Genomic DNA, 25,374 nt, shown 5'->3' on the forward strand with positions numbered 1-25,374 from the left:
ACAGGAACCGGGCCCCATTTGAATGACAGCTCCAGGAAAAAGTATCTTTGTAAAAGCAAACCCGAGGTTTTGTTTCATTTCTCCATGGGAAACGCGGCTAAAACTTTGCAACAAGTATCAAGAATCAGCTGTGCAGAGGAAGACTCTAAACAAAGGCATGATACATGTATCCATGCTGCAAACCATTTCAGCACTCAAGGGAAGAACTAGAGCTGACTAAAATGGGTATTTGCTGCAGAGGAAAACCGAATTTAAAAGAAATAAGTTAAATGTGCTTTTGACAGAATGAAGAGCAAAATCGCCTATTTTAAAAAGTCTATTATGGTATAAAGGCTTGATTATTCAAGAATGTAAAAAGGCTTTGCTAATGTTAGAAACACACATATAAACTGTTTAATTCTATATGTTTAAAAGTTAAGATTTAAAAGTATACATCAAAGCAAAAACGCAGACTGAATGGCAAACTATGTTAAAGAAAAAAAATCCTGCTATTCCAGTGTGCCAGCCCTGAGAAAGGGTGACACCTCATGAACCTCTGTAGCAGGAAATGCTAATTGTGAGCATGGGGGCTTTGAATCCCAGGACAATGGGGGGGTTCCCCAGTGCATCAGACAATCGCCTTTGCCTAAGACTGAGACAATAGCAGGCTAAGACTCTTACCTGTCAAGCGTGAAAGACAGGAAACTTCAGTCAAAGGAAAGGGCCCCTGATTCTGTTCAAAGGAATTTGACAGCTGCTGCCAGTTGAAAGAAAAGAATGAGGAGAAATCTGAAAGTTGGTAGTTTTAACTATAATTGTATGCTCTTTCTCTGAAGACGTGATTGAACCCTGTACTGCACAAAGAACAGAAGTTGTGAAGGATAACCTTTTGTGAAGAAAGTATGGAAATTGGTACATGACATTTTTTACATATATCCCAGGGGTAAATGCGCATCTATGTACAAAATTGGGAAATTTTAGGCCAAATCTTTCATGGTTAAAATTGCCAAAATTTCACAGAAAGCCTAAACCAAGTCCCACAAACTGGGGATTTGGATTGAAATTTGACCTACGAAATATGTAACCAGTGCATCTGATTTTCTCAGAAGTCATCACTGTATAAATATGTATTTGTGGGAAAAATTAGATTTTGGTTCTAGGAGTTAGGGGAGGTTCCTAGACATTGTAAAAGTAATACCATAAAACATGACAGCCTTTTCTGTTATCCAACCAGCAAAGAGCAAGGTGGAAACTATGCTCTTGCCAATCATAGCATCATGGGTGTGGGTTGTAGGACTGCCCCTGCATTATAATTTAGTGATCTCATGTGGCAGGGTACATAAGGGACCTCACAGCACACAGACAAACTGATTCCTAACTTCATCCTGATTTTCTGTGTGGCGACATGTTCCTGAATTCTCCGTCCTTGTTCCTGATTCCTGATTTTACTTACCAAGCTAAGGCCTCAGTATTGGTGAACTATTTTTCAGCTAGGCTTCAAAATTCTGAAACAAATCCCAAGACCCCAGGAAAGCCTCTTGATCCAGCTGGCTTGCTACTTCTAAAGGCTTGCCTGCAGCAAACTTGCCATCCCATTGATGTCCAGTCTCCAGTAACCAGAAGGGCCACACCAGTCCAGTCCACTGCAGTCCAGGTGACCAGAACCACAAAGCTCATCCTGTTCTGCCAGATGTGCCCTGCTGTCCTTAGTTAGACTGATCCGTGTAATGATTAGAACCCTTGACGGTCCAAAATCTTAAATTAAAGTAGACTGTAAGTATTAATAGGAAGCATAAAAAATCATAGCATACCATGTTTTGTTCCATCCCAATCCCTAAACCATCCAATCCTTACCTTAATAACTTGTCACATTGTCAGAATCCTTATTGCAATCCTGTCTTTGATCTATCTTGTTAAGCGCAATTTCTTTAGTCATTTTCTTCTTGTGTAAATCTTAAACCATCTATCCTACTTCGAATGATCCGACTGGTTCCGCCAGGAGAGGACACTGGGGATTTGGTGTTGAAGTCATGAATCAACTCCAGAGCTTACTTTGTCCCTCCTTGGTATTCTAGCCGGAATTCTCTAGTCATAGAAGAACCCATAGTAAATATTTTCTTGTCCAAACTGAGTTCTTTTCTGTTTTCACTGCCCGATTTTTCTAAAAACGCCTCTCATTCAACCTTGCATATTGTCCTGAGTGTTATAGCTAGAGACTTCATTTCAACTCTGACTTATACATAAGACCAGCAGCTACATCCCAACACAGAAACCACACTACCAATCAGTATATTTCACCTGTTTTTCTTAAAATCTGTTTGGTCACTTTTAGGCAGTAATTCGCATTTCTGCAAAGTTTTACACGTGTGATTCTTCTTTTCAATTATTTTCAAACTTCCATTAAGATTCAAAGTGTTTAATTTGGCTCACACTATATCTTATGATTGTTAGCATCTTGTCAATGTTTCTCCCATAGAAATGTATATTGATTTAAGGATTTTTGCACACATTCATTGTTTCACACAGCCATTTTCGAATGTCATTTGTAAGTGTAAGATTTCAAATCTGTTTTTCTCTTTTCTTTGGGGAGGGAAGGCTAGATTTGAATTCTGTTTCTGTTCTTTACTCCTGAATACCTGCTGCTTCCTTATATCTGTTTAGAGTTCTTTATTTGTGGGTGAAGGCATTTTGCAGGGGGAAATCTTAACTCAAGTGCTATCTTTCAAACAAGCCAAACATGTTCTTTTCTCTGTGTTTTATAGTCTGTGTTACTAAAAGTGAATTTAACTGCCTTACCTACCTACCTATCTGTTATTGCTGCTCCCTATTAAAAGTATATGTTTTGATTTGAATTTTAAATAAATAAATAAATTATATCTTTAGCAACTAGCCTGATTCCTGGTCCATTGTGACCACAGGGTATTTTGAGAAGGGGTGTGATATGAGTGGTATATCACTCAGAATAATGAACCTATAGACATAATAAAATAAGTATTTCATGTGTGCGCTGCATACTAGGCTGAGACCAGGGTGTATCGCCTGATTGAATTCCTTAACAGGTTGGATCAGGTATTTTTGCTATCAGCACCCTGAGTTTGTATTCCGGAAATTTGGGTGCTAAGAGCAATATATTTTGTTTCAATGAACTGGATGCCTTGCAGCGTCCCGTTCAATGAAACAAAATACTTACTTAAGATGCTATTCCATTTCCATGGCAACCAGCAGGGACACGGAGTGACAAAAGCAGCAGCGGTAGGCACCACCCACACTGAAGTAATTAGGCAAGTGTGGCTGAGAGTGGGAGGGATGTAAAATTGGAAGTGAAGGGAAGGGAGGGTGGGGGAAAGATTGTAGGGTGGGGGAAGCGGGCTTACTTGCATTGGAAGATGCAGCCCACGATCCAAGCTATCTGATTGGTAGCGTCCTCCACCCCGGTTGGTAATAGAAAATATAGGGATCTCGCACCAGAGGTACAGTTTAGGAATGGTCTTTCTCACAAAGATTACTCTAATTCCATTCACATTCACAGCTATACTTACTAATTTCGGACTACTACTACATTATGAAATAACCCCACATATAGCCCCCATGTTGTCTTGATTGGAAAGTTAGAGGGAAAATAATTTTGTTATAAATGTAATATAGTTGCTTTTTCCACACTTACAAAAAGAGCAACTCTACTCACCTCAACCACACATCACACATATAGCACATATAGCTAGCTACCAATCTTAACTTAGTTGCAAAGTTATAGATACTTTGTTCACAAATGATGTTGGAGTTTTACTGTCCAAAAAATAGCTAAGTATGCTTTTTTCCATTTTTTTTATTTGCATATAATTGAAACATATTTTTAGCAAAATAAAAACACAACTTAAAAATATCTACTTTAAAAACTTAACATTTTTCTAATTAGTTACCAGTCGTTTTGAATTTGGAAAATAGTCTGATCTTGGTGTTTTTTTGACTTTTGGCAAATACATTTTGACTATCCCTATTCAGGGCTTCTCAGAAGATTATGTTAGGTGAAAACCCATTAGTGGTTCATCTGGTGACACAACATCATCACTCTCAGGGGTTGATTTGGATGGAGAAGGTGCACTCAATTGCTGGCGTTGTATCTTTTAAAGAAAGATTTGAGCTTCATTTTGACCAGTAACAAATCTGTATTTTAAAGTGACACAATTGCATATGTACGTTGTGCCTAAAAATTGGAAAGCAACAGGCCCAGAGCGTCTCACGGCTACCTTGGGCCCTTTGTCTCAGCATCCTTTCACTATGCCTGTATTTTTAGAGAGGCTGAGCAAAATATAAGCCAGCTGAATTACCTTTTTTATAATCAGTTCAACTTTCAACAGAGGGCACTGTGATGTAACAGTGATGACTGGTGATTTTGTTAAAATGTCTTATATATTTTTTCTAACATTTAATTACAGCAGCCATATAGCACTGTTCCTAAGTCCGTTTTATGGATCTATGTGATCACTGCACCGCCCATAACTGCGATGGCCGAAATGTCGATGCCAGTTGCGACGCAATGCAACGCAGTAACCATATAGATCACTGTGCCTGCTTCCCCAGCCTGCTTCTCCCTTCCCACCCCCACCCCCAACTTACCTTTTATGGCGGCACACTTCTGTGTGTGCCGCCTGCACCCTGCCATCCCTGCGGCGTCAGCTCCTCCCACTAACGTGGGTTAAAGCTGACGCCACAGGGTGCTTTTCTTTTTTATTTCTTTTGTGTCCCCCGCAACCCCCGACTCCCGTTACGGCGCCCAAGCAGAGCGGTGGACACCCCCGCAGCCCCCTGCTCTGCTTGGGCGCAGTAAATGTCGCCCTCATTTTGTGCGCCCTCCAAGTTGCAGTAACTGCGGGGGCGCACAAATGAGGGTGACACTTTTGTATGATCCCCAGTTTTATGTGCCATAGCTATTGTTCGCCTGCAGGGAGGTGCCACAGAATGGGGTAGGGTTTAGCTCCTTTGAGCTTTTCTTTGGACACTTTATATGAGATAGACCGCAGTCTAGTGAAAGAAGGATGGGAGGGTAAACCCTCATCCCCCACACAAGATGTGGTGGACTTTATACCTGACCTTCAGTCTAGAATGACAAAGTACATTGAACAGTCGACAAAGAATCTAAAGGCCTGTCAGGAGCTGATGAAACATTGGCACGACCAGAGGCCACAGTGACAGTTTATTTTCCAGGCCAGTCAGTGTGGATTATGGAACCGGTCAAACCCGATGCCCTCTCGGAAAAGTGGACTGGGCCTTATTGTGTGCTGGAAAAAGTCAGTGAGATAAAATGTTCTCATTGACATGAAAGGGCAGAGTCTTTCACGTCAACCGGCTAAAACCCCATTATAGCCGGGATGATTTGCTCATGTCATTACTGGACCATCATTGAAAAAGAGGTTTCTGCAGTTGTGTCAAGCAGTAAAGAAGCTGAAACCCTACATCTTTGGGTCTCACTTTACCATCCAAACAAACCACTGTCCTCTTAGATGGTAAATGGACATGCAAGGGGAGAACCCTAAGCTTTTGCACTGGGCCATATCCCTACAGCGATAAGATATGGACATCCAGCACAAGGCAGAGTCCTTGCATGAAAATGCAGATAGCCTAAGCTGGTACTTTCACCTAGATGATGAACCATACCCTCAGCAGGGTCATTATGGTGGTGGTTCACATATTGAAGCTGGGGGGGGGAGTGAGGAATTCGACCATCCGCATGGAGCTTTGGGTTTTTTATTTTTTTTATTAAATGAAATGATGGTAGTCTGACCTTAAGAAAATGTTTGGGGCTAATCCCCACACATTTTCCTATGCTCACAGCACGACAAAGCATAGACCCACGTACTCCAGGCTAGACAACGCCTACAGGCACAGTCCGCCCCAGTTATATTTAGTTGTAATGTTACAGCCAAGGAGTGTACAATGTCATTCCCAGAATAGGGGAGGACCAACTTGCTCGTGCCATGGTCAGCCTGATTAACTGACAAAGGTTCCATGCAACCACCCTGCTAGTTTGGGAGGTCCTGGAGCTGGTGACAGCAATTATCATACCAACAGGGCGTACTTCAAATAGGCCTGCACCAGGCCTGGCTGCAGAGTATAACAAATGATACAGGAAACCCAGCAGCATTTCATATCTAACTGTGTCACCTTGAAGTCAGCTCCCGCCTCTCAGTATCGATGGCAGTGAACCCCATTCATAAGGTAGTCAAATGTGGTTTGCAGGAGCAAGAGAGTCTGGTCTCTCAGCAGCTTCAAGGGAGAACTACACAGGGGGAACTGTTAACCAGAGATACTCTTTGAACACAACAGACAGTAGGATGGGAGCCCAGAGCTCTTTCTGTTGAGAGAAGGGTTCTCCCATATTAGTTCTGGGGCATACCTTGCTCCTGTTTTCACCCCTTTACCTTTCCTGTTGTAAAGCACGCTGGTTATGACCTCACACATACAGCAGATTGTTGGCAGGGTCCCAGGATTGGTTCACTAAGGTAGGTTTAGCCTACACCAGTCACTGTGGCTCATTTGGCTTTATAGAGGGATGAGCCCCTCTTTTGGCAGATCAACTGAAGACTTTCCAAGAAGAAAGAAAGAAGAACTCAACCTTGGACCCTGGCTGCAGGTACATTCTGCCTTACATCTTCAGTTGGGAAAGGAAGGCCAGGGTATCCAAAGAGAGAAGCAAGAACCCTCCCTAAAACGTCTCACAGGGTACAGAGGGAGAAAAGGATCTCAGAGGACCTCTAGCTGCTCCTGAACCGGTACCTAGCCAGCACACAGCGTGCCCTGCTAGGCTCCGCAGCAAGCTTTCTAGGTGGGAAGTGCCAGAAGGTCTCTGAACCCGAAACCCAGGACAAGGCACTGTCTGCAATACACTCCTTAGTTTTGGGCCATTCTCCTTAAAGGACAACACAAGTCCATTGAAGAAGCTGGTAGAAGTGCCTCGATGAGCATCTACCACCGTCCGCCTTAAAGGACATTTTCGAGCAAGTCAAGTTCCTCGATCGCAACCGACTGCAACACTGACTGTTGTCAAGCCGCAGTCGCTTAAAGACACCCCAGACATCTTGACCAGAGCTTCAGAACTGCCGATCAGCACTGAGACAATGATTGCTGACCCTGAGCTGCTGTGTAGGCAAGCCTGCAGCCATTTGTTGAGATTCGCTCGCCAAACCGTCTTGCCGCCTTATACCCTCAGCTGACTCCCATCTCGAACTCTGTCACAGAAGCCTGCAAAGTGCCCTGAAACTGATTTGAACCTGTCGAGCACCAAGAGCACCAACACCAAAAGATACAGTGTGGTTCTGCTCCCCCATGGTACTTCCCAGAAGGCCCATAGAAACATTTTACGACCATTTGCTCCCTTTGGGCTGAAGCCAAGAAACCTTTACAAGCTGTTGTGGTTATTAACCATACCGAATACCTTCCTGTCAGTATCCAGAGTATATATATTCAAACAAAAAATCAGGATGGGATCCCTTCACCTCCATCCTGAAGAAGGCCAGCCCAGTCACATACGTCCAGTCTTCGTACCCTGTAGCCGAAACACTACAGTGTCGATCTATGACACAACCTCACCCCATGCATACTTGTACACACCTGTTGTTGTGTTTTTTCCTATGACAATACCCATGGACCAACTGAGGTCCTGGGGGGCTGCATTCACTCTTGTGTTGTAAACCCTTGTTAACTGTGTATCCAAGAGATCTTGCACCATCAGAAGGCTAACACCCTCCACACTCTTGAGGGTGGTACCTAGTGGTACACCTGCATATCAAATGTACAACTGTCTGTCTGTCTGTTATTATGCTAACAATCGATGTATTATATGTATCATCACCAACATTCAGAGATTAAACTAATATTATCCTGAATCTCAAAAGTGTGGTTCTCCCATCCTGATTTTTTGTTTGAATATACGGTCACTCTCCTGGGCATATTAGGACCTAGCCAGGCGCCCTGTATTATTACCAGTATCCAGAGTATATCCATTTTCCTTATTTTAAATTGTCTGTCTTCTGCATTCCTTTACAGGTTGGGTTGTATTTTGTAGTGTTGTTAGACTGTTGTGATAATAATAAAGTAAATATTTGTATACAACCTTGACTGGACACTCCTTTTATCATTGGGTAATAATAGTATTTTCGCGGTGTTGCAACTAGCCAACGATTCACGACCTTTAGAGGAGATAAACCTGCCGATCTGTCCCCATTACCAAAACTGGACAAGGAGGTTTATGATTTTAATTGTATGCATGTTTATTCCTGCTCATGCAAATCTGTTTGGGTCCATTCTGGTGTATTGGAGGTGGGGCTGATTGATGGTTTAGAATGTAGGTAGGGCGTCTACAGTCTTGCCAGATTGCAATCCTTCACACGAGGTTCTTCTTTGCCTCATACATTACCCATTTCAGTGACACATATTTTAAAACTATGAATTGTCTCCGTTGTTTTCCTTTTCCGAAAGGATGGATGACTATTGTAAATTGAGCATGCTACATTTCATAGAAGTGTGCAGTTATACCCAAACAAGTTTTGCTCTTATTGTAGGTTTAGTTTAAGGATTTGTATTTCGTAATACATTTACATATATTTATTTGTTTTTAATTCCAAATGTATCTATCTAGCTGGAGTTTATGTTTTGTATTGCCATTTCATTTGAACTAGTTTATTTCTGTATATTCAAAGTAAATGCTGCCATAAACCCGTAAATACATGCTTTAAGATTTTGAGTGACATTAAAAATTTTAGTTAAAGAGTGGTCTTAACTCGCCCAGCTTCAAAGTCGGCAACAAATGAGAAAAGAGAACTGCAAACATTCCAAAATGTTCATCTCATGTAGGTTTATAATTTATTTTGAAAGCGCAGCACGAGAAATCTACCTGGGAAAGTGAAAATGACAACCGTGGGACTGTGTTTATGTCTTTTTAGCGTGGCATAAAAAAACAACAAACGTGTTCTTGACCAAATGCGGTTTCCTGATCACGTTCATGTTCAAATTATGATAATGGGCGCTGAAAGATTAAAATGGAAACGGAATGTCAAACATTATGGAAACGGAACAGTTCAAGATGCAACTTGACTGAGGCACGCGTCAAAGCACGCGTGTAACAAAGGTGCTTCTTGTCATGACATGAGCACAACGAAGCAGTCCTCGGGCATGCATCGCCAGACGTGCCACACGCCTCACATCTTTGATACGCCGAAACCCACAGCTCTTTTTTCTCTGGTTGGCCAGGCTGGCTTGTGAACACAGCCTCTGCAGTCAGCCCCTCATTGGACCGGCGAGCTGTCAATTGAAGTCAGTGCAGCCCGGTTCCCCCGAATGCTGCTCATGTCGTGGGTGTGATTCTCACTGTGGCTATTGTAGCTGCATTGGGAAGCAGCCCGGGCTGGGAAAGTAAGTTAACAGCACGTGAGCCCTTGCCTGCCCGCGTTACTCCCTTGGACTGGCAGACATTGGTTCTTACGATAAAGGGAGCCATGCAGCGGGCTCCTCTCACACCCCACACTTCAGGCGCGCTCCGTAGCTCCCAGGTCTGAGAGCAGCTTCAGGGCAGGCAAAGGTATTTCAGTCGGTGGAATCCTAGCTCTTTGAATGGAAATGTGCTGACGGGCGGATTGGTATTTTTTTAGCCTCGTTGATTTTGGATTACGGTTCTTGGAGCTATATGGAGGGATCTCAGAATGGTCTGCACCAGGAAAACCAAAACTTTGGTGTCCACTTGTGTGATCCTCAGTGGAATGACTAACATCATATGCCTGCTCTACGTGGGCTGGGTCACCAACTACATCGCCAGTGTGTATGTCAAAGTGCAGGAGCCGGTCCCTGAGAAAAAGTTAGAAGAGGACAAGGGGGACACTTTGCGGATTATTGAGCGCCTGGATCGCCTGGAAAGTGTCATCAACCAGCACATCCAAGGTAGGGTGGCACTGCTTGTCCGGGGTCCCGCTCTCAGCCCATTCTCTCTCCTGATTCCTCTGTAAAGTGGAACCCCGTGGCTGGACGCCGGCGCAGCGCTGTGCATGCCAGGGCGCTTCCCAGGCTGCTCACTTGACCCCAATGAAGGAGGGCATATAAAGATGTTGGCAGAGATGTCATGTATTTCGGAGACTTGTTTATTTATAGCAGGCGATTTGCTAACACTGCACCCGCAGTCCGTGGCAGCCAGGTCCGTACTCTTTGCTGGCAGGTGGCATGATTTCCGCGCAGTGTGTGTATGTGGAGGGTGTTGCGGGGTGGGTGTGCGCACGCACACGAGCCCCCGGATTCCAGTGCCCACGGTGTCTGTCTGCCTTCATTCGAGATGATTGCGCGATGTGGGGACACGGGCGCCGCGCGATGCTTTGCAGAGCGCTCGCGCTCGCTTCTGCTACTCGTGGGCAATGCTGCATCTCTCATTTAATTGGCTCAGGGACGCGCAGAGGTGAAGGTGATTCCCAGGCGTGCCGGCTCGAGGCGCACGTTGGCATGGCTCCTCCGCCGAAGGCAATGTGGACTTGAGATGACATAGAAACCTTAATGTTCCCAATTCCGTTTCTGCCAGCTTGTAAACAAGGGTGCTCTGTGCGGCGTGCCGGCAACACACCCGCTCAGTCCACTGCCTCCACCATGAGAGAGTTATTGTATCACAACGTGTGTTCCTTCACAACCTGGGCGGTTTTTGTTCACATCTCAGGTCACTGTTGTTAAAAGTAAATGAGTGGAAGATTATATATTTTTGACCCAAAAAGGCTATCAAGTGTTGATAAATAAAAAATTAAAAAATCCCAGCGCTGTGTGTTAAGGGAGGTGCGTCCTTACGCGCCCGTAACGAGGTGCCCGCGTGTGGGAGTGAGCTGCGGCTGCTGTGGCTGGGCGCTAGTGCTCTGCCACACCGAGGACTGCTGTACACGGCATATACAGCAGTTGTCGGGAGTCCCTCCACGCCGCCGCTGACCCAGTCAATTATTACACTCCTTCCCCCACGCACCGGTAAATCTCACTTAGTTTGTACTTTGCCTAGACACGCTTAAAAATGTTCCCTTGGTGTGTGGCTCAGTTAGTTTGTACTTTGCCTAGACAAGCTTAAGAACTGTTCCCTTGGTGTGTGGCTCAGTTAGTTTGTACTTTGCTGGACAAGCTTCAGAACTGTTCCCTTGGTGTGTGGCTCAGTTAGTTTGTACTTTGCCTGCACAAGCTTGAGAAATGTTCCCTTGGTGTGTGGCTCAGTTAGTTTGTACTTTGCCTGGACAAGCTAAAGAACTGTACCCTTGGTGTGTGGCTCAGTTAGTTTGTACTTTGCCTAGACAAGCTTAAGAACTGTTCCCTTGGTGTGTGGCTCAGTTAGTTTGTACTTTGCTGGACAAGCTTCAGAACTGTTCCCTTGGTGTGTGGCTCAGTTAGTTTGTACTTTGCCTGCACAAGCTTGAGAAATGTTCCCTTGGTGTGTGGCTCAGTTAGTTTGTACTTTGCCTGGACAAGCTAAAGAACTGTCCCCTTGGTGTGTGGCTCAGTTAGTTTGTACTTTGCTAGACAAGCTTAAGAACTGTTCCCTTGGTGTGTGGCCCAGTTAGTTTGTACTTTGCTGGACAAGCTTAAGAACTGTTCCCTTGGTGTGTGGCTCAGTTAGTTTGTACTTTGCCTGGACAAGCTTAAGAACTGTTCCCTTGGTGTGTGGCTCAGTTAGTTTGTACTTTGCCTGGACAAGCTTAAGAAATGTCATCATGGTGTGTGGCGGCTTGCTTTCCTGGCACTGTGGGTTGGGGGCGTTCCCTAGGTGGCACTGAATAGTGAACCACGCCTGAAAAAAGAACAGCTGCATTTCCCATGCCCTCCAATCCCTATATAGATCCTCCGAGTGGCACAAACAACAGTATATCTGGAGTACATTTACACCTCCAATGACCTGTGCACATTCGACACTATAGCACTGCTTACTGTTCTTAGCCAGCCACTAAAGCTTCCAAATTGCCTCTGCTTTGCAACCCCGTATATTTTCTCATTATGAGCCGATTGCCCATTGCTGCGGAAGGCTTTGCTTTCATTGCACAAGGCCATCCAACTGTGCTCATAAAAATAGATGATTACACACCTATCTAAATAAATGCCCTTTAACCGTGTGCTCATGTTTTATGCAGCCTCATATAGAATACGGGTCTGGTTATGGGCACCGCAAGGAGCTAGCAGAGCAGATAGGCATAAAAAGTAGAGTGTGCAGGTGGCGCAGTGCCGTGCCTGGAGCTAGCGGCACGTGCAGGCCTGGTGATGGGCCCTCAATCATGGCATTGGCAACCGTGGGCCATGGACCAACCTGACTGGGCCACCCAGGAAGTGGCGACCGATATTAATCTGCTGGAGGTGACCACCACCGGCCTGGGAGTGAAGGAAGGACGCCCACCACACTTGGATGCTTAATGTTTTTCAATACTTAATGAAACATGTGGGTCATTGGTGATTCAATTAACACCAATATCATCCCACTAGAATAGAACAGCGTACAGAAATAATAGTATGCTTCAATTCAAATCGGCGGCTTCCCCTCTTCGTGATGCACCACGTTTACCATGACAGCAACAAAGCTCTCATTCTTGCATTAGTGTGCCTTAAATCCTTTATCCAAGAGCAGTAACAATACAATCTGTTTAGGCGGTGACCTAGGCTTGAGAAGGTTAACTCGTACAACGAATCCCTTTCCAATCCACAGCTCTCATCATCTAGTATTTCCGCCCCGTACTGGGTGGCAATGGAGAGCCGCCACAGTTACATCTGCCAATATGTCCCCAGTCACAGAAAGTCTCATTTCACAAGGTCTGAATCGCGAGGTGTTAGTATTAGAAACGTCATTGTCTGGCAGTTACTGGCGCCTCTACGGCTCCTTGTGAAGAGGACAGGCCTGGAGCGAGCCTTTATTCTCATACTTTTCAGTCAGGATGTATAGTGCACAGTATGAGGTGGCGATTGATACAGACAGGGTTTGCCCCAAAGACGGACGGTGGCCGAAATGCATAGGCTGACCCACGTCATACGTGTACACTGCCTTGCTCGCTTGAGATGATTACATTATGTGCAGTCTCTTATACATGGTGGTACTTTCTTTATATTTTGAGAACAGAAAACAATATGAACACATAGTAACAAACATGTGAAGCTCAGTCGAGCAGATTGTGACCGTGCGTCTTTTTAGCAGAGACCCTCTGGACTATTTGTACAGATTGTTAGCAACTTGCCAACTTTGAGCAAACTTTGACAAAATATCTACAGTCGAGTCCTTAAGGGTCTGCTGGGTGCTGCAAGTCTAAACTTTCAAGCGGGTGGGAAGGCCATGTCTTCTTCTGATCACATCCATACGGTGCAGCCAGAGCATGGCTGTGGGCTAAATAATAAGCACTTAAGGTTGGGTTGGGTGTCCTAGGATGGCACTGCATGCCACACGTGTCCAGTGATACAGCATGCCTGGTGCCACCGGACGCATGCATGTTGTGCATGCAGGGCTCAGCTTCTCTAAGGCAGTCAGCAATGGTCCGAGCTGACACAGGCATGCGGGGGTTATCGGCCAACTCTTGCAACCTGACCCCAGGAGATTGATGTAATTTACACATTAAATAAAACAGAAAATGAAAAAGTAGGTAAACGATCAACCTAACATTACGTGAGGTGGATGATAGTCCACCAGAGTCCCAGCAGGGGTAGTGATGGTTGCCCAGTGCCCGCGACTGCTCAGTAACAATGGCAATTCCTGGGCAAACGATCAGAGAAGACCCCCCTTTCCGGACCTGGTGCAGATCGGCGGCCCTGCTGCCATTACTGAGCCTGAAAGGAGATTGGCAAACACTGAGTCAAAGAGACACAGCCAGGTGCTCTGTCCTAATTCCATAGTGGGGTTACACAATGGCACCTGTACTTTCATAGTTTAAATGCCAGGGAAATGTTCTCATAACTTAAAGAAGGTATTTTGCATTCCATTATGGCCCGGGATTTCCAGGCATTTGATTGGTGTGGACAAATACCGAGCGAGTACGTTTGTGATATAGAAGCCTTTGTAGCAATGACATCATTTCTTCCTTGAAATAGTTCAAGAGGCTGTCAAAATGGCAGAAGCTGGACTATAGAAGACCGGTTTACATTACATTACAGTGCTGATAACAAGGATAGTGGACACATGTCTGCTTGACGTGGATAGTGGACACATGTCCGCTTGACGTGGATAGGTGTGTCACTCTCACCACCTCTGCAAGCATGGTGACGTTTGCTGGGTTTCCAGCCTTTCTGAGGCACTCATTGGTCAACACGAGGAAGGTGGGCCCTTCATGTCTCCTTCCATGAATTGCACCAGATGGCCCGGAGATTCCACAGGGTTTGAAATTGTCAGGAGCTGGGAGCTATTTAGCTACTGGTTATAGCCCAGGGGAGCCTGGTTAGCTAGAAACAAACACCTCCCAGGAGCTACTTTTGACTCCCGGGATAAGAGGTGCCATACAAATCTAGCTATGTGATTTTTGACTATGTATGTTTGGGAATGCATATAAAGGATGATAAAGAACACACTTGAGGGACATTTAGAGTATATTGGATAACATGAAATGGACAAAAAGTTAGAGTTTGCATCTTGTGCAAAGTTAGATTTGCTGCGCACTCTGTACTAGCTCCTGGTTCCCCAGAGGTAGCTCCTGCCTAACTGGTCATGTCCGATACCCAGGAGCCCCTTTTTATGCTTATGGTTAACACATCCCAATTTCGATCCCTGTTCGATAACCTCCATTGCTAACCAAGGTTTTTTTCCACAATATTCTTTAGTCCCTCAAAAAATGTGGCACGCAACTCTGGCCATCCAACTTATCATGGTTCCAAAAATACTTCTGAACATGCAAATGATTTGCCACTGGGATGCATAGCATATTATGCATTATGCATGTTGGGGATCGGAGCATCTGAACTTTGTGTTGCCCTCGGGACCCTGAGTTGTGCATAATACAGTAGGTCTCCAACTCTGTATATTGTTATTCTGTCTACGTGTCACCACAGGGACTAACCCCTTGAACCCAAATAACATTTCAACATTTCTTGTTTTTGAGTAACATACCTGAAGTGAGTGAATTGAGGAGTGCACTGTTTATGTGTTTTCACCCTGAGTTGTGCATCGCAGCCCTAGGGCTAAAGAACACACCTCACGTTGATAAAACACAGTCCACAGAGGAGCGCAGTCTGTCTCTCCAGAGTGCTTTTTTTGAATATTGTTTGCTTTACCCAACAAAATGGACTCACCTTAATAGGAGAATCAGGCTGAGCCCTGTGACTAGATCACCCACCAAAGGTGGTCTTCGGGATACGTGGTTAAATGATCCAGGGCACTCTGCTATGCCAGTCTAGACAAGTGGGTTCCCTTTTAACAGAAGCTGTCATTCTCAGATATTAATCTCTGTAGTATGTCCACTACCTCATTTCTAAGCCTGGGAGAATTCGTTTATTTTTTATTGTACTTTTTAAAGTACAGTTTTAACTAGCTCCTTACCTTCTGGTCTGCCAAGGAATACCACCAAGAGCTCCCTTGTATGTAGGTAGCCAGAGGCAGACGTATTTCTGGCCAGCGCATAGAAGGCCTCCTCTTCCTTGTCCTGTGCACTTTGCTTTGACTTCCTAGACAGCTGAGTGACGCTCTAGCCCCACGCTGCCTACCTTACAAAGCTCTTTGTTTCAGCCAACCTACCTGTAATCCTCCCGAGGTTGGCACTCAATACCCAACCAGTTGAATGCACTCCCTTTGTCAATCCCACACAGAGTGTCTCCTGTTTCACGAAGCATCTCGAGGCTTTGAATTTCACCCACGTGGTCCCCCTCGGACATTCTTGCTCCGGGTCATTGTTGATTTGTTCTGCTATTGTTTGTTGTGTTCTTTTCCTCACTCTACCTCGTGTTTTTTTCTTCTGAAACCTGTGCTGTCCTCTTTTCATGTTGCCGCGAGCCCACTTGGTTTGACCGACCTCCCACAGAGTCAGGTGCTTCCAATGTCTTGAACTTTTATTGGTGATGCTTAGAAATCAAACACAGCACAAGACAACACAACCCACTGGTTGGTCGTTGTCACTGCACATTTACAAAATTGTTTTCAGTTTTAGGCCTCCTTTATGAGAAGTAATAATAGAAAGTTGTAAAGTTCAATGAAGGTCCAGTATATTCATTACAGGGTGAGAAGATTTACTTTCTGAAGAATGGCTCATCCTTTTGTGGTTCTTATCGTTAGAGTAAAGGAGGCTGCAATGGGTACCCAATTAACTATAAACCAGTATATGTCCCGGGCAGAGATGCCTCTGGGTTTTGTGCGCGTTACAAATGTATAAATAAAGAAATAAATAAATATGTTTGAATGTTGGCTTTGGAATTGCACTTTGCTAACTGCATTGATGGTACACTTAAATATTGTGGCTATGCAGAAAAGCGGGGCACATTCATATTGGGCAAGGAGCCCCCATAGCCAAAGAACAATCAAGGGCATGGGCAACCCATTAAGGCAGGCATTGGAGAGGGCCACGCTTAAGCACCTTGCCAGCAGTTGGGAATGGGATGCTTTTGGCTGCGATTCGTGCAGAATGTGTCCATATGGTTAACACCTTGATGGCTCGCATTGGATTGGTGGGGGCTTCTTTGGGAGGCACTGGCCTGATGTACGGGGCCTGGTAGTGAAGCATATGCTCCCTTCTTTGGAACAGCATTGGCTAAAGCTTGTCTACTGCTGATGTTTGCAAATTCCCATATTTGCCAAGTTCCGGGCAATTAGGGCAATGTGGATCTAAATGGACCTTGCGCCTGATTTCCTCACTACTGTGTGCCAGAGGGCCCTGTGCCTGCTCGACACACTGAGCACCCAGAGTGTGGCTCAGCCCAACGCTACCTGCTGCATTGGGTGGCCTACACAGAAGGCTCAACAATGTGTTCTTTACGCAGAGTGGTACAACACATACAACACCTCCATCTTTCCTGCATGCCTGCCTCATGGCCCACAGAGAACCTCATCCAGGTGAAGTGCCAATTCTGGCCGAGACTTTTGTGTGTGTGTGTATGAGTTTGGCATTGCACAACTATTTGTATTCTGTGCATATTGTATAGTAGACTTTAATTCCACACGTGCTGTGTTTATTATTGTTGCCTGTTAAACAATATTCAGCTACAGACATTGTCCCTCATGTACTCCCTGCAACCCTTCCCAGGAGAGCTGGTGTATTTGTTTGAAACTGTATTTGCGTCCGCAATGCATGTGCTGCTGCTCTTGAAACGTGAGTGATAACGTACATGCACGGCACCTTGTGTGGCCCTTGCCTCTTCTGATGAACAATTGTTTGCCTCATTGGTTTGCATAGTCTATAGCTACTGATGGATCGGGCCTTGCGGGTAGGTCATGCACGGGCCTCTGAAGATCAGTCGATTACACTCCCTGTCCCCCAAGTCAATAAGAAAATTTACAAAACAATGAACTTGATTGTCAAATAAGCATTTAAAACCAGGCATACATTATTGACACTAGTATGGGCCTCTATTGAACTAAGAGGGTGACTGTATTCTCCAGCTGACGTGTAAGGAGTCGCTCCAATCACATTGCGGGAAGGCTTTGGCAACTTTGATTGAGCTGCGACTCATACAGCGGCACCGCTAGAAAGACGTGTAAAGGTGGTCAAGATTACCTGGCCCGTGACATCAGCTGATTTCTTTGCCTATCATACCACATCCAGTTCTGCTTACTGCCCTAATTTAACCCAGCTGGGACACCTTAAAAGAACGTCAGCCACATTGAGTTCATGCGGCTCTACACACACACACATACACACACACGTGCGCGCGCGTGCGCACATACCCACACTCCCTCACTCTACCTCTCCTTGCTGTGCCTAAGGTGCACCCCCTTTCCCTTTTGCGGTACTGACAGGTAGAATATCCAATTGGAAAGCCATTTTTTTAGCTGTTGTTTAGTCATGGCATTTTCCTTCCATAAACCGTTGATGTTGTTTCCTTAATAGTGTTTTAGATTTCAAAATGTGTATTGTTTGTGATCGTGCATGCCATTTATGTGTTATTGATTGCCAATAACCCACTGTGAATGGTGATGTGCTTTAGCTAAGGAGATATAATCCCAGCTCTTTGGGGTACTGGGAATCCCTGGTAAGTGTCTGATTCCCCTTCTTGAAGAGCAAATGATGGTAGATGGTCTAGATTTGTGCGTCTAGTTATGACTGGCTGTGGGTTCTCACAGGGCTATGAACCCAGCAGGGATCAGCCATAGAAGAGATAGGCGTGGGCACTCAGGTGCATGAGGATTACCTATCAGAAGGTGGGTGACTTCCACTCGCACGTGCAACTGTTCAAAGAGCAATGCCTTTCCCCTTTTTTCTGCTGACGAGGTTTCCAGACAAGTCAGATCTATGAAAGTCTCGTCTAAACAGGTTCACCCCTGTTCCTCCAAAACTATCAAGGACCACATTGACTCCCTGGCCCCTGCCCTGGCTGACTTTTGCAACCACTCCTTCGCCTCTGGAGTTTTCCCATCCCCCCTTAAGCACTCCCTTGTGCACCCTCTTCTTAAGAAACCCTCTTCTGACCCCTCCTGCCCGGCTAACTATCGCCCAATCTCCATCACTCCCTTCCTGGGCAAGCTCCTGGAGAAACTGGCCATCTCCCAGCTTAACCTCCATGCTGAATCTGTTGGCAGTCTTCATGACCATCAATCTGGCTTCAGAGCTGCCAGAAGCACGGAAACTGCTCTCCTGAACATCCGTGAGGACCTGCTTTTGAACCTCGACTCCAACACTCCGTGTGTTCTCATTCTGCTCGATCTCTCTTCTGCCTTTGACACTGTCAACCATGCCATCCTGCTCAACCGTCTCCGTGATAACCTGGGTATCACTGGTCAGGCTCTGGCGTGGCTGACCTCTTTCCTCTCCAATCGACCCTCCCAGGTCCAACTCGGGTCCTTCCTCTCTGACATCTTTTTCTCCACCTGTGGTGTCCCCCAGGGATCTAATCTCTCCCCCTGGCTGTTCAACCAGTATCTGGCACTCCTTGCCCACCGCATAGCCGCTCTCTGCCCCAACTTTCAGTGCTATGCGGACGATACCCAGCTCATTTTCAGGCTACCCTCGGCCTCCTCCTCTCCCTCCCTCATCTCTGACTGTCTGTCTGCTATCCAGGAATGGTGTGCCGCCAATGACCTCTGCCTTAATGCCAGTAAGACTGAGATTCTGCTCATCGGCACACCCACTCCCTCCTTCCCTGCAGCTCTCTGGCCGGCCTCTCTTGGCCCTCTTCCTGCTCCTACCTGCAAGGTAAAAAACCTTGGGGTTATCTTCGACTCCACACTCTCCTTCTCTCCTCATATATCTGACGTCTCTAAGAAGTCACACTACCAGCTGCACCTCCTCAGAGGTATTCTTCCCTTCCTCTCCTTCCCCCAGAAGCTCGCTGTCTCCCGAGCCCTGGTTCTCTCAAAACTGGACTACTGTAACAGCCTTTATCTTAATCTGCCTGCCTCCACACTCCGCCCTCTGCAACTCATCCAGAACAGAACTGCGAGACTTGTCCTTGGCCTCAAGCCCAGGGACCGTATCTCTCCAGGACTGAAATCTCTACACTGGCTCCCAGTGGCTGCGAGGATAAAGTTCAAAACCCTCTGCATTGTCCACAAGGCCTTCTGGGGCCTGGGGCCTAAATACCTTCAACTCTCTCTTCCTAAATATCTTCCTTCCCGAGCCCTTCGCTCATCCGTCTCCAACTCCCTCAGGGTCAGCCGCTTCTCGAAGCAACGAGCTGGGGGTAGATCTCTCTCCGCGGCAGGGGCCTCCCTCTGGAACAGCCTTCCTGCCCCCCTGAAACTTGAGGAGAACCATCTCCGGTTCCGGAAGCACCTCAAAACCTTCCTCTTTGCTTCTGCTTTCTCTCTCCCTCTCCCCTGCTAATTCTTCGCTGAAACTGCACTGAATCTGCAACTGGGCCACCCCCACCGACCTCGGTCCTTGGCCCAGCCACTCTCCACTTGCACTGCGGGACTGTCTCTGTATCCCTACAGCCCCCCCTTCCCAGCACTTGTTCTGCACTTACCTTGCACTTGCCACCAGCTGGCCCTTTTATTTATTTATTCTACTTACCTTGTACTGCACTTCCCCCCTCCCCTTCCCCTTCACCTCTCCCCTCCCCCTCCCCCTGCACTTGCGCGATCTGAATGACACCTGGCCTAGTAGGATCGTTGTCTGTCTTCCCCTTGTTCCCCCCTCCCTGCCTCGTCGCGCCTTGAAACACCTGTGTATAGGCGCGTTACAAATGCCTTATCATATCATATCATATCATATCAATGTTGCCCAGGCTGGTCCCATGCGGCTGATTCATGCTTCTCTTGCTGTACACTGACAAGACGTCTTTTGAACTGGACACATTTGAATGTACCGATTCGACCGCTTTGTCCCCAAAGATCTCCAAGCATTTACTGCAGGTTGTCATTTGAAGAAAATGTGAGAGTGGGAAACAGAAGAAGCTCCGAACAATAAGACATGACCAACATCTCCAGATCAGGCCTGTCTGAGAGGCATCTATTATTTATGCTGCCAATCGTATCACCTCCAGACACATTTCCGCTAATTGACAGGATATCCACATTTCATGTTCGTTATTCAGTTTTCTCACAGGTTATTGGATGACGAAGATATAGTTCACTTCACTTGTACCGCGTTATCCAAGGGTTGAATAGAATGTTGATCCAGAAGAAAACAAGTCAATACTTTGATTAGGCTAGCACAGTCATGTATTTTGCATATTTGCAAGCTTTTGTGGAATGTCCCCCCTTCCTCAGGCAGAGATCAAAGGAAGCATTTGAAAAACATCACAGCATTACAGCATACATATCCCCTCCTGCAGACACTCAGTTATCTGTGCCTCGCTTTACCTGATTTGTAGTTTTGCTCAGAAAGACATGTGGATGTTCAACTCTCCCAGACATTGCAATCTTCAAGGTCCAAATGGTGCACTGTGTTAAGTAGGGGAGTGATCAGTAAAGGAGGAGATCAGGGAAAAGCAATGAAAAAAACAGCCCACCCTGTTAGTGTGCTCTCAGGAGGGCAGGAGGGGTTGGCTAGGTTTTCAGTCATTGTATGTGCAGTCCAGCTGAAGCTCGGTATGGCAGGCCAATCCCTTTACAAGATCAGTGGAAGCACAGCCATCAACATATCAGGCGTGTGCCTTTAGAGGTCTGAAAGAGGGGATATACAGACAGTTTATGTGTTAGGCCTGTGACCCGTGGAGCCCAATGTGGTAACTTTGTGTCAAATACCTTATCGGGATTGCGTTACATTCCAATCAACTGGAAAGGGTGGAGTTTGACTAGGGACAAGGGCCATGGAAAGCTTTTGACAGATGGGGCCGGGTCGGAGGGAGTCTGGAAACAATTCATTGCCTTAGAAAGGCTGGTAAGGCTGGTTCAGTGCCAGTTGAATGTCTGCTAATGGCTTTGGAAATAATTATGGAACGTGTCAGGTCTGGATGATGTGATCCCTGCATCTCTATGAGTGGAAAAAGTGAAAGTGTGTTAGTTGGGATAGTGACTCATGAAAACGCGATATCTGTTCAAGCCCCGTGCCAGTGTATTGAAAATGTGCATGCATTTGAATATATAGGTCTTTCTGGCTTTGTCAGTCCTGAAATTGCCCTGGAGTACAGCAATCTTGAGACCATTAACGGCATGAATAGCTTCTGAAAAATGCTCACCTACTGGACTCTCATTGCTAGTACATCGCTTCAAACTTTGACGATGGAGATTCATGCATTTATGTAGAGGTTTTACTAGGTTCCCCAACATAAAAGCCACATTCGGAACATTTCATGCACATAATCAAGTAAACAATATTGCTGGATGCACTTGTAAACCGTCCCATAATGTTGTAGTCCTGCCCTGTGCGGGGTATCTTGATTGTGTCTGTAATGTTGATATGTGGGCAGGTTCGGCATCTTTTGTTTCTGCGAGGTGCAGTTCCATAATCTGTGCTATTTGTGTGTAGTTCGCTTCTGACCCATCATTCCCTTAATATTGGCTGGTTGTCTGAAAGGAAGGAGAGGCTTCCCCGGAAAAACTTCTCTCAGACGTTCATCTTGTTGATGGATGGGTTGGACTTTCTTAGCAATCTTGCGGAGGGCTCCAAGCTCTAGATTGTATGTGACTACCAGTGGCACCCGGGTTTGTATCTCTTTTGCTCTGTGGATCTGGCTGTCCACAATTCTGTGGTTGTATCCATGGTTTATGAAGTCAGATCTCAAACTTATATATATATATATATATATATATATATATATATATATATATACAACATGCCCCCTACTCAGGAGAGTCACACTGCTGGTGTTCCCCCTCACCCCAATTGGGGATTTATACTGTGTAATTGGAGGGTGAGTTGGTTCCTGGTTACTTGAATTTACTACATCAACTACAATTCCCTGAGGCCATAACTGGTACTAACCATTAACACCTGAACAGACTGTCTCCCTGAGGATTGCAAGAGGCATGAAAGCGCTTGCAGGAGAAGATCTACTTGACTGTGGAAGGTACACCAAGCTGGGAACCAGAGTGCGCCCCTCACCCCCTTTCTTTCATAAAATGTTTTTGGGAGTCCCGGGCTCCAGAGGTGGCGGCACCGGGGTGACACATGCCCCTACTCAGGAGAGCCACACTGCTGGTTTTCCCCCCTCCCCCAATCGGGGATTTACACTGTGTAATTGGAGGGTGAATTGGTTCCTGGCTACTTGAATTGACTACAGCAACCAGAATTCCCTGAGGCCATAATTGGTAGTAACCATTAACACCTGAAGAAACTGCCTCCCTGAAGACTGCAAGAGGCATGAAAGCGCTTGGAGGAGAAGATCTACTAGACTGTGGAAGGTACACCAAGCTGGGAACCAGAGTGCGCCCCTCACCCCCTTTCTTTCATAAAATGTTTTTGGGAGTCCCGGGCTCCAGAGGTGGTGGCACCGGGGTGACACATGCCCCTACTCAGGAGAGCCACACTGCTGGTTTTCCCCCCCTCCCCCAATCGGGGATTTACAGTGTGTAATTGGAGGGCGAATTGGTTCCTGGCTACTTGAATTGACTACAGCAACCAGAATTCCCTGAGGCCATAATTGGTAGTAACCATTAACACCTGAAGAAACTGCCTCTCTGAAGACTGCAAGAGGCATGAAAGCGCTTGGAGGAGAAGATCTACTAGACTGTGGAAGGTACACCAAGCTGGGAACCAGAGTGAGCCCCTCACCCCCTTTCTTCCATAATATATATATATATATATATATATATATATATATATATATATATATATATATATATATATATATATATATATATATATATACTGCTGATTCTTCATCAGTCACAGATATTGAATTGACCTCATGGCGGTCAGATTGGTTCATTTATTCAGTCAACGTATTTGGAAACTATACTTTGCAGAGTTCTGAATGTCACATTCTGAACTGTAAATGTGCAGTGTTTACTGGAGTACTTTTACCAAGGAAGACAGAAGCTGCTTCAGGATGTAGATCCAGAGCAGTTGAATGGTGAATGAGTTCTGACATGTCTGAGCTTCCCACGCTCATGATGACACAGCATTAGGTTCAATACTGTGCTTATCAGTCTGAGGGGGTAGACAGTAGGCAGACCCAGGTGCTTCCCGGCACATCAGGAGCTTTAATCCTAAAATATTTGTTGGTTGGATTGTTGATGGTGGTTTCATAGCTTGAGAGTGGAAGTGCACTCTAATCTGAGGCCCAAATAGGAGAAGCGAATATCCGTTTTATGGGATGATGAGACACCTACGGTGAAGGACAGAGCAGACGTAGGTGCTGTGACTTGCTTAGAAGGTCCAGGTTCCACACAGGACTGATTTGCAAGAACATCTATGGAATGAACCATTTTGACAGATATGCTCAACGGTACCAAGGCTTTAATGCTCTAATATACGCAACACTTAAATAGAAGACGGGTGTCACATTTGCTTCTGTGCTGATCTGTGTCAGTAAAATAGCGAAATCTCATGTCCATTCCTGAAGGTACATAGCCGACAAGACTCAAACACAAAATCTCCTTCATGAGGACTACAAGTTGGCCTTTGATGCAGCTTTGGGGTGCCTTTGGGCTTTGTTGGAAGTGTTCTGCTCTAGCCCAGAGTCAGGCAAGGGCACCCATGGCCAGGTACCTCATTTACGCTTAGGTTGAAGGCAGTGACTGCAATAAGAGGCGCAAGCCTGTCCATTTACAGCCACTGGAAAATGTCACATGTTCTTTGCAAAGGCATCTGTGCATTAAGATGCCCACATTCACAGGGTGTGTAGCCCAGCAGGAAAATACAGCACAAGGTGGCACATATTGTGATTATTACCCAGTGTCTCAACTGCCACCTGGGGACTCATTACAGAAACCATGAACCAGTGCAAGTACAATTGTGCATGGTAGCCCAGGGGCAAACGGTGCCGCAGTGCAGATTATCTGTTGTCACCTTGCATTTTTGGCCCCAGTGATAATTCTGTGCAGAGTAGCACCACACCGTGCAGTGCTTCTGTAATGAGGACCCAGGATCCTGGGTGTCAGTCAATTTGAGCAATTTCAGAAGCACATGATCAGCACCCTAGAACACAGGGCACACAATTTCAATTTCTGGGGCAAGTTCCATGTTAGTCCCACATACACTGCTGGTTGCACTCCACACACTGTTTCTAAGTAGTGATGACTATCTTTTTTTTTAAGTGAACGTATGCTCTGTGATCAAAATCAAAATTCTAGATTTTTTTCTCCAGGAGAATGTTCAATGCTATGTGGACTTTGCATTATAAGCACACCTTCCTCTGCTGCCATGGAAGGGAATATCCTGTGGATTTTCTGCTTTTTAGCCAAATCACAGAATTCCTCCAGCCCCGCCAATCCCACTTTCCCCGGCTCGTTGCCTGAAGATTATTTGCACAATAATATGCATTCCTTTCTCAAGAGTAAGGTGATTACAGCTATAAGCAGCATTGGCTTAGCCGCATACGTGCCTAACGTGTTCTGACAAATGCTGACAGCACAGGACGCACATAGGATCACTTGGCTCCCGTCCTTTAGGGTCTCATTCAATTGGCAGAAAGCTGTAGCCGAACCGCCTATCTCCCCCAAGGGAGCTGCTCTGATCTATCATTTTAATTTGCTTCCTGATTGAATGATTTAATTAGACAGCATCTGTGAGCCCCCGGGAATCATGCCTTGCAGTTATGAGATATATTATTAACGCATGCATTTAAACATGAGACGACATTGCAGAGCATCCCCATTCAGGTGTACACTCGGCACGCGTATTTCGTGAACTCGTACTGTCCATCTATCAGGTACAGCACTGGCAGGAGCTCTCCGGTAAACCT

General features: G+C 45.8%; 1 protein-coding gene across 2 annotated transcripts in view; it reads left to right on the forward strand.

Annotated features, from left to right (window-relative positions):
• Positions 1 to 9,291: 9,291 nt before the first annotated feature.
• Positions 9,292 to 25,374, forward strand: part of GALNT18 (polypeptide N-acetylgalactosaminyltransferase 18) — a 2,649,737-nt gene continuing 2,633,654 nt past the window's right edge. Inside the window, exon 1 of one of the 2 annotated variants that reach the window (XM_069623645.1) lies at positions 9,292 to 9,909. In XM_069623645.1, coding sequence (XP_069479746.1) covers positions 9,675 to 9,909 — 235 coding nt within the window. In that variant the 5' untranslated portion in view covers positions 9,292 to 9,674. The remainder of the gene's footprint in view (positions 9,910 to 25,374) is intronic. The other variant, XM_069623646.1, reaches the window with a different exon arrangement.

The sequence above is a fragment of the Ambystoma mexicanum genome, chromosome 11, assembly GCF_040938575.1.
Source record: "Ambystoma mexicanum isolate Mex_15411 chromosome 11, UKY_AmexF1_1, whole genome shotgun sequence".
NCBI classification, from domain to species: domain Eukaryota; kingdom Metazoa; phylum Chordata; class Amphibia; order Caudata; family Ambystomatidae; genus Ambystoma; species Ambystoma mexicanum.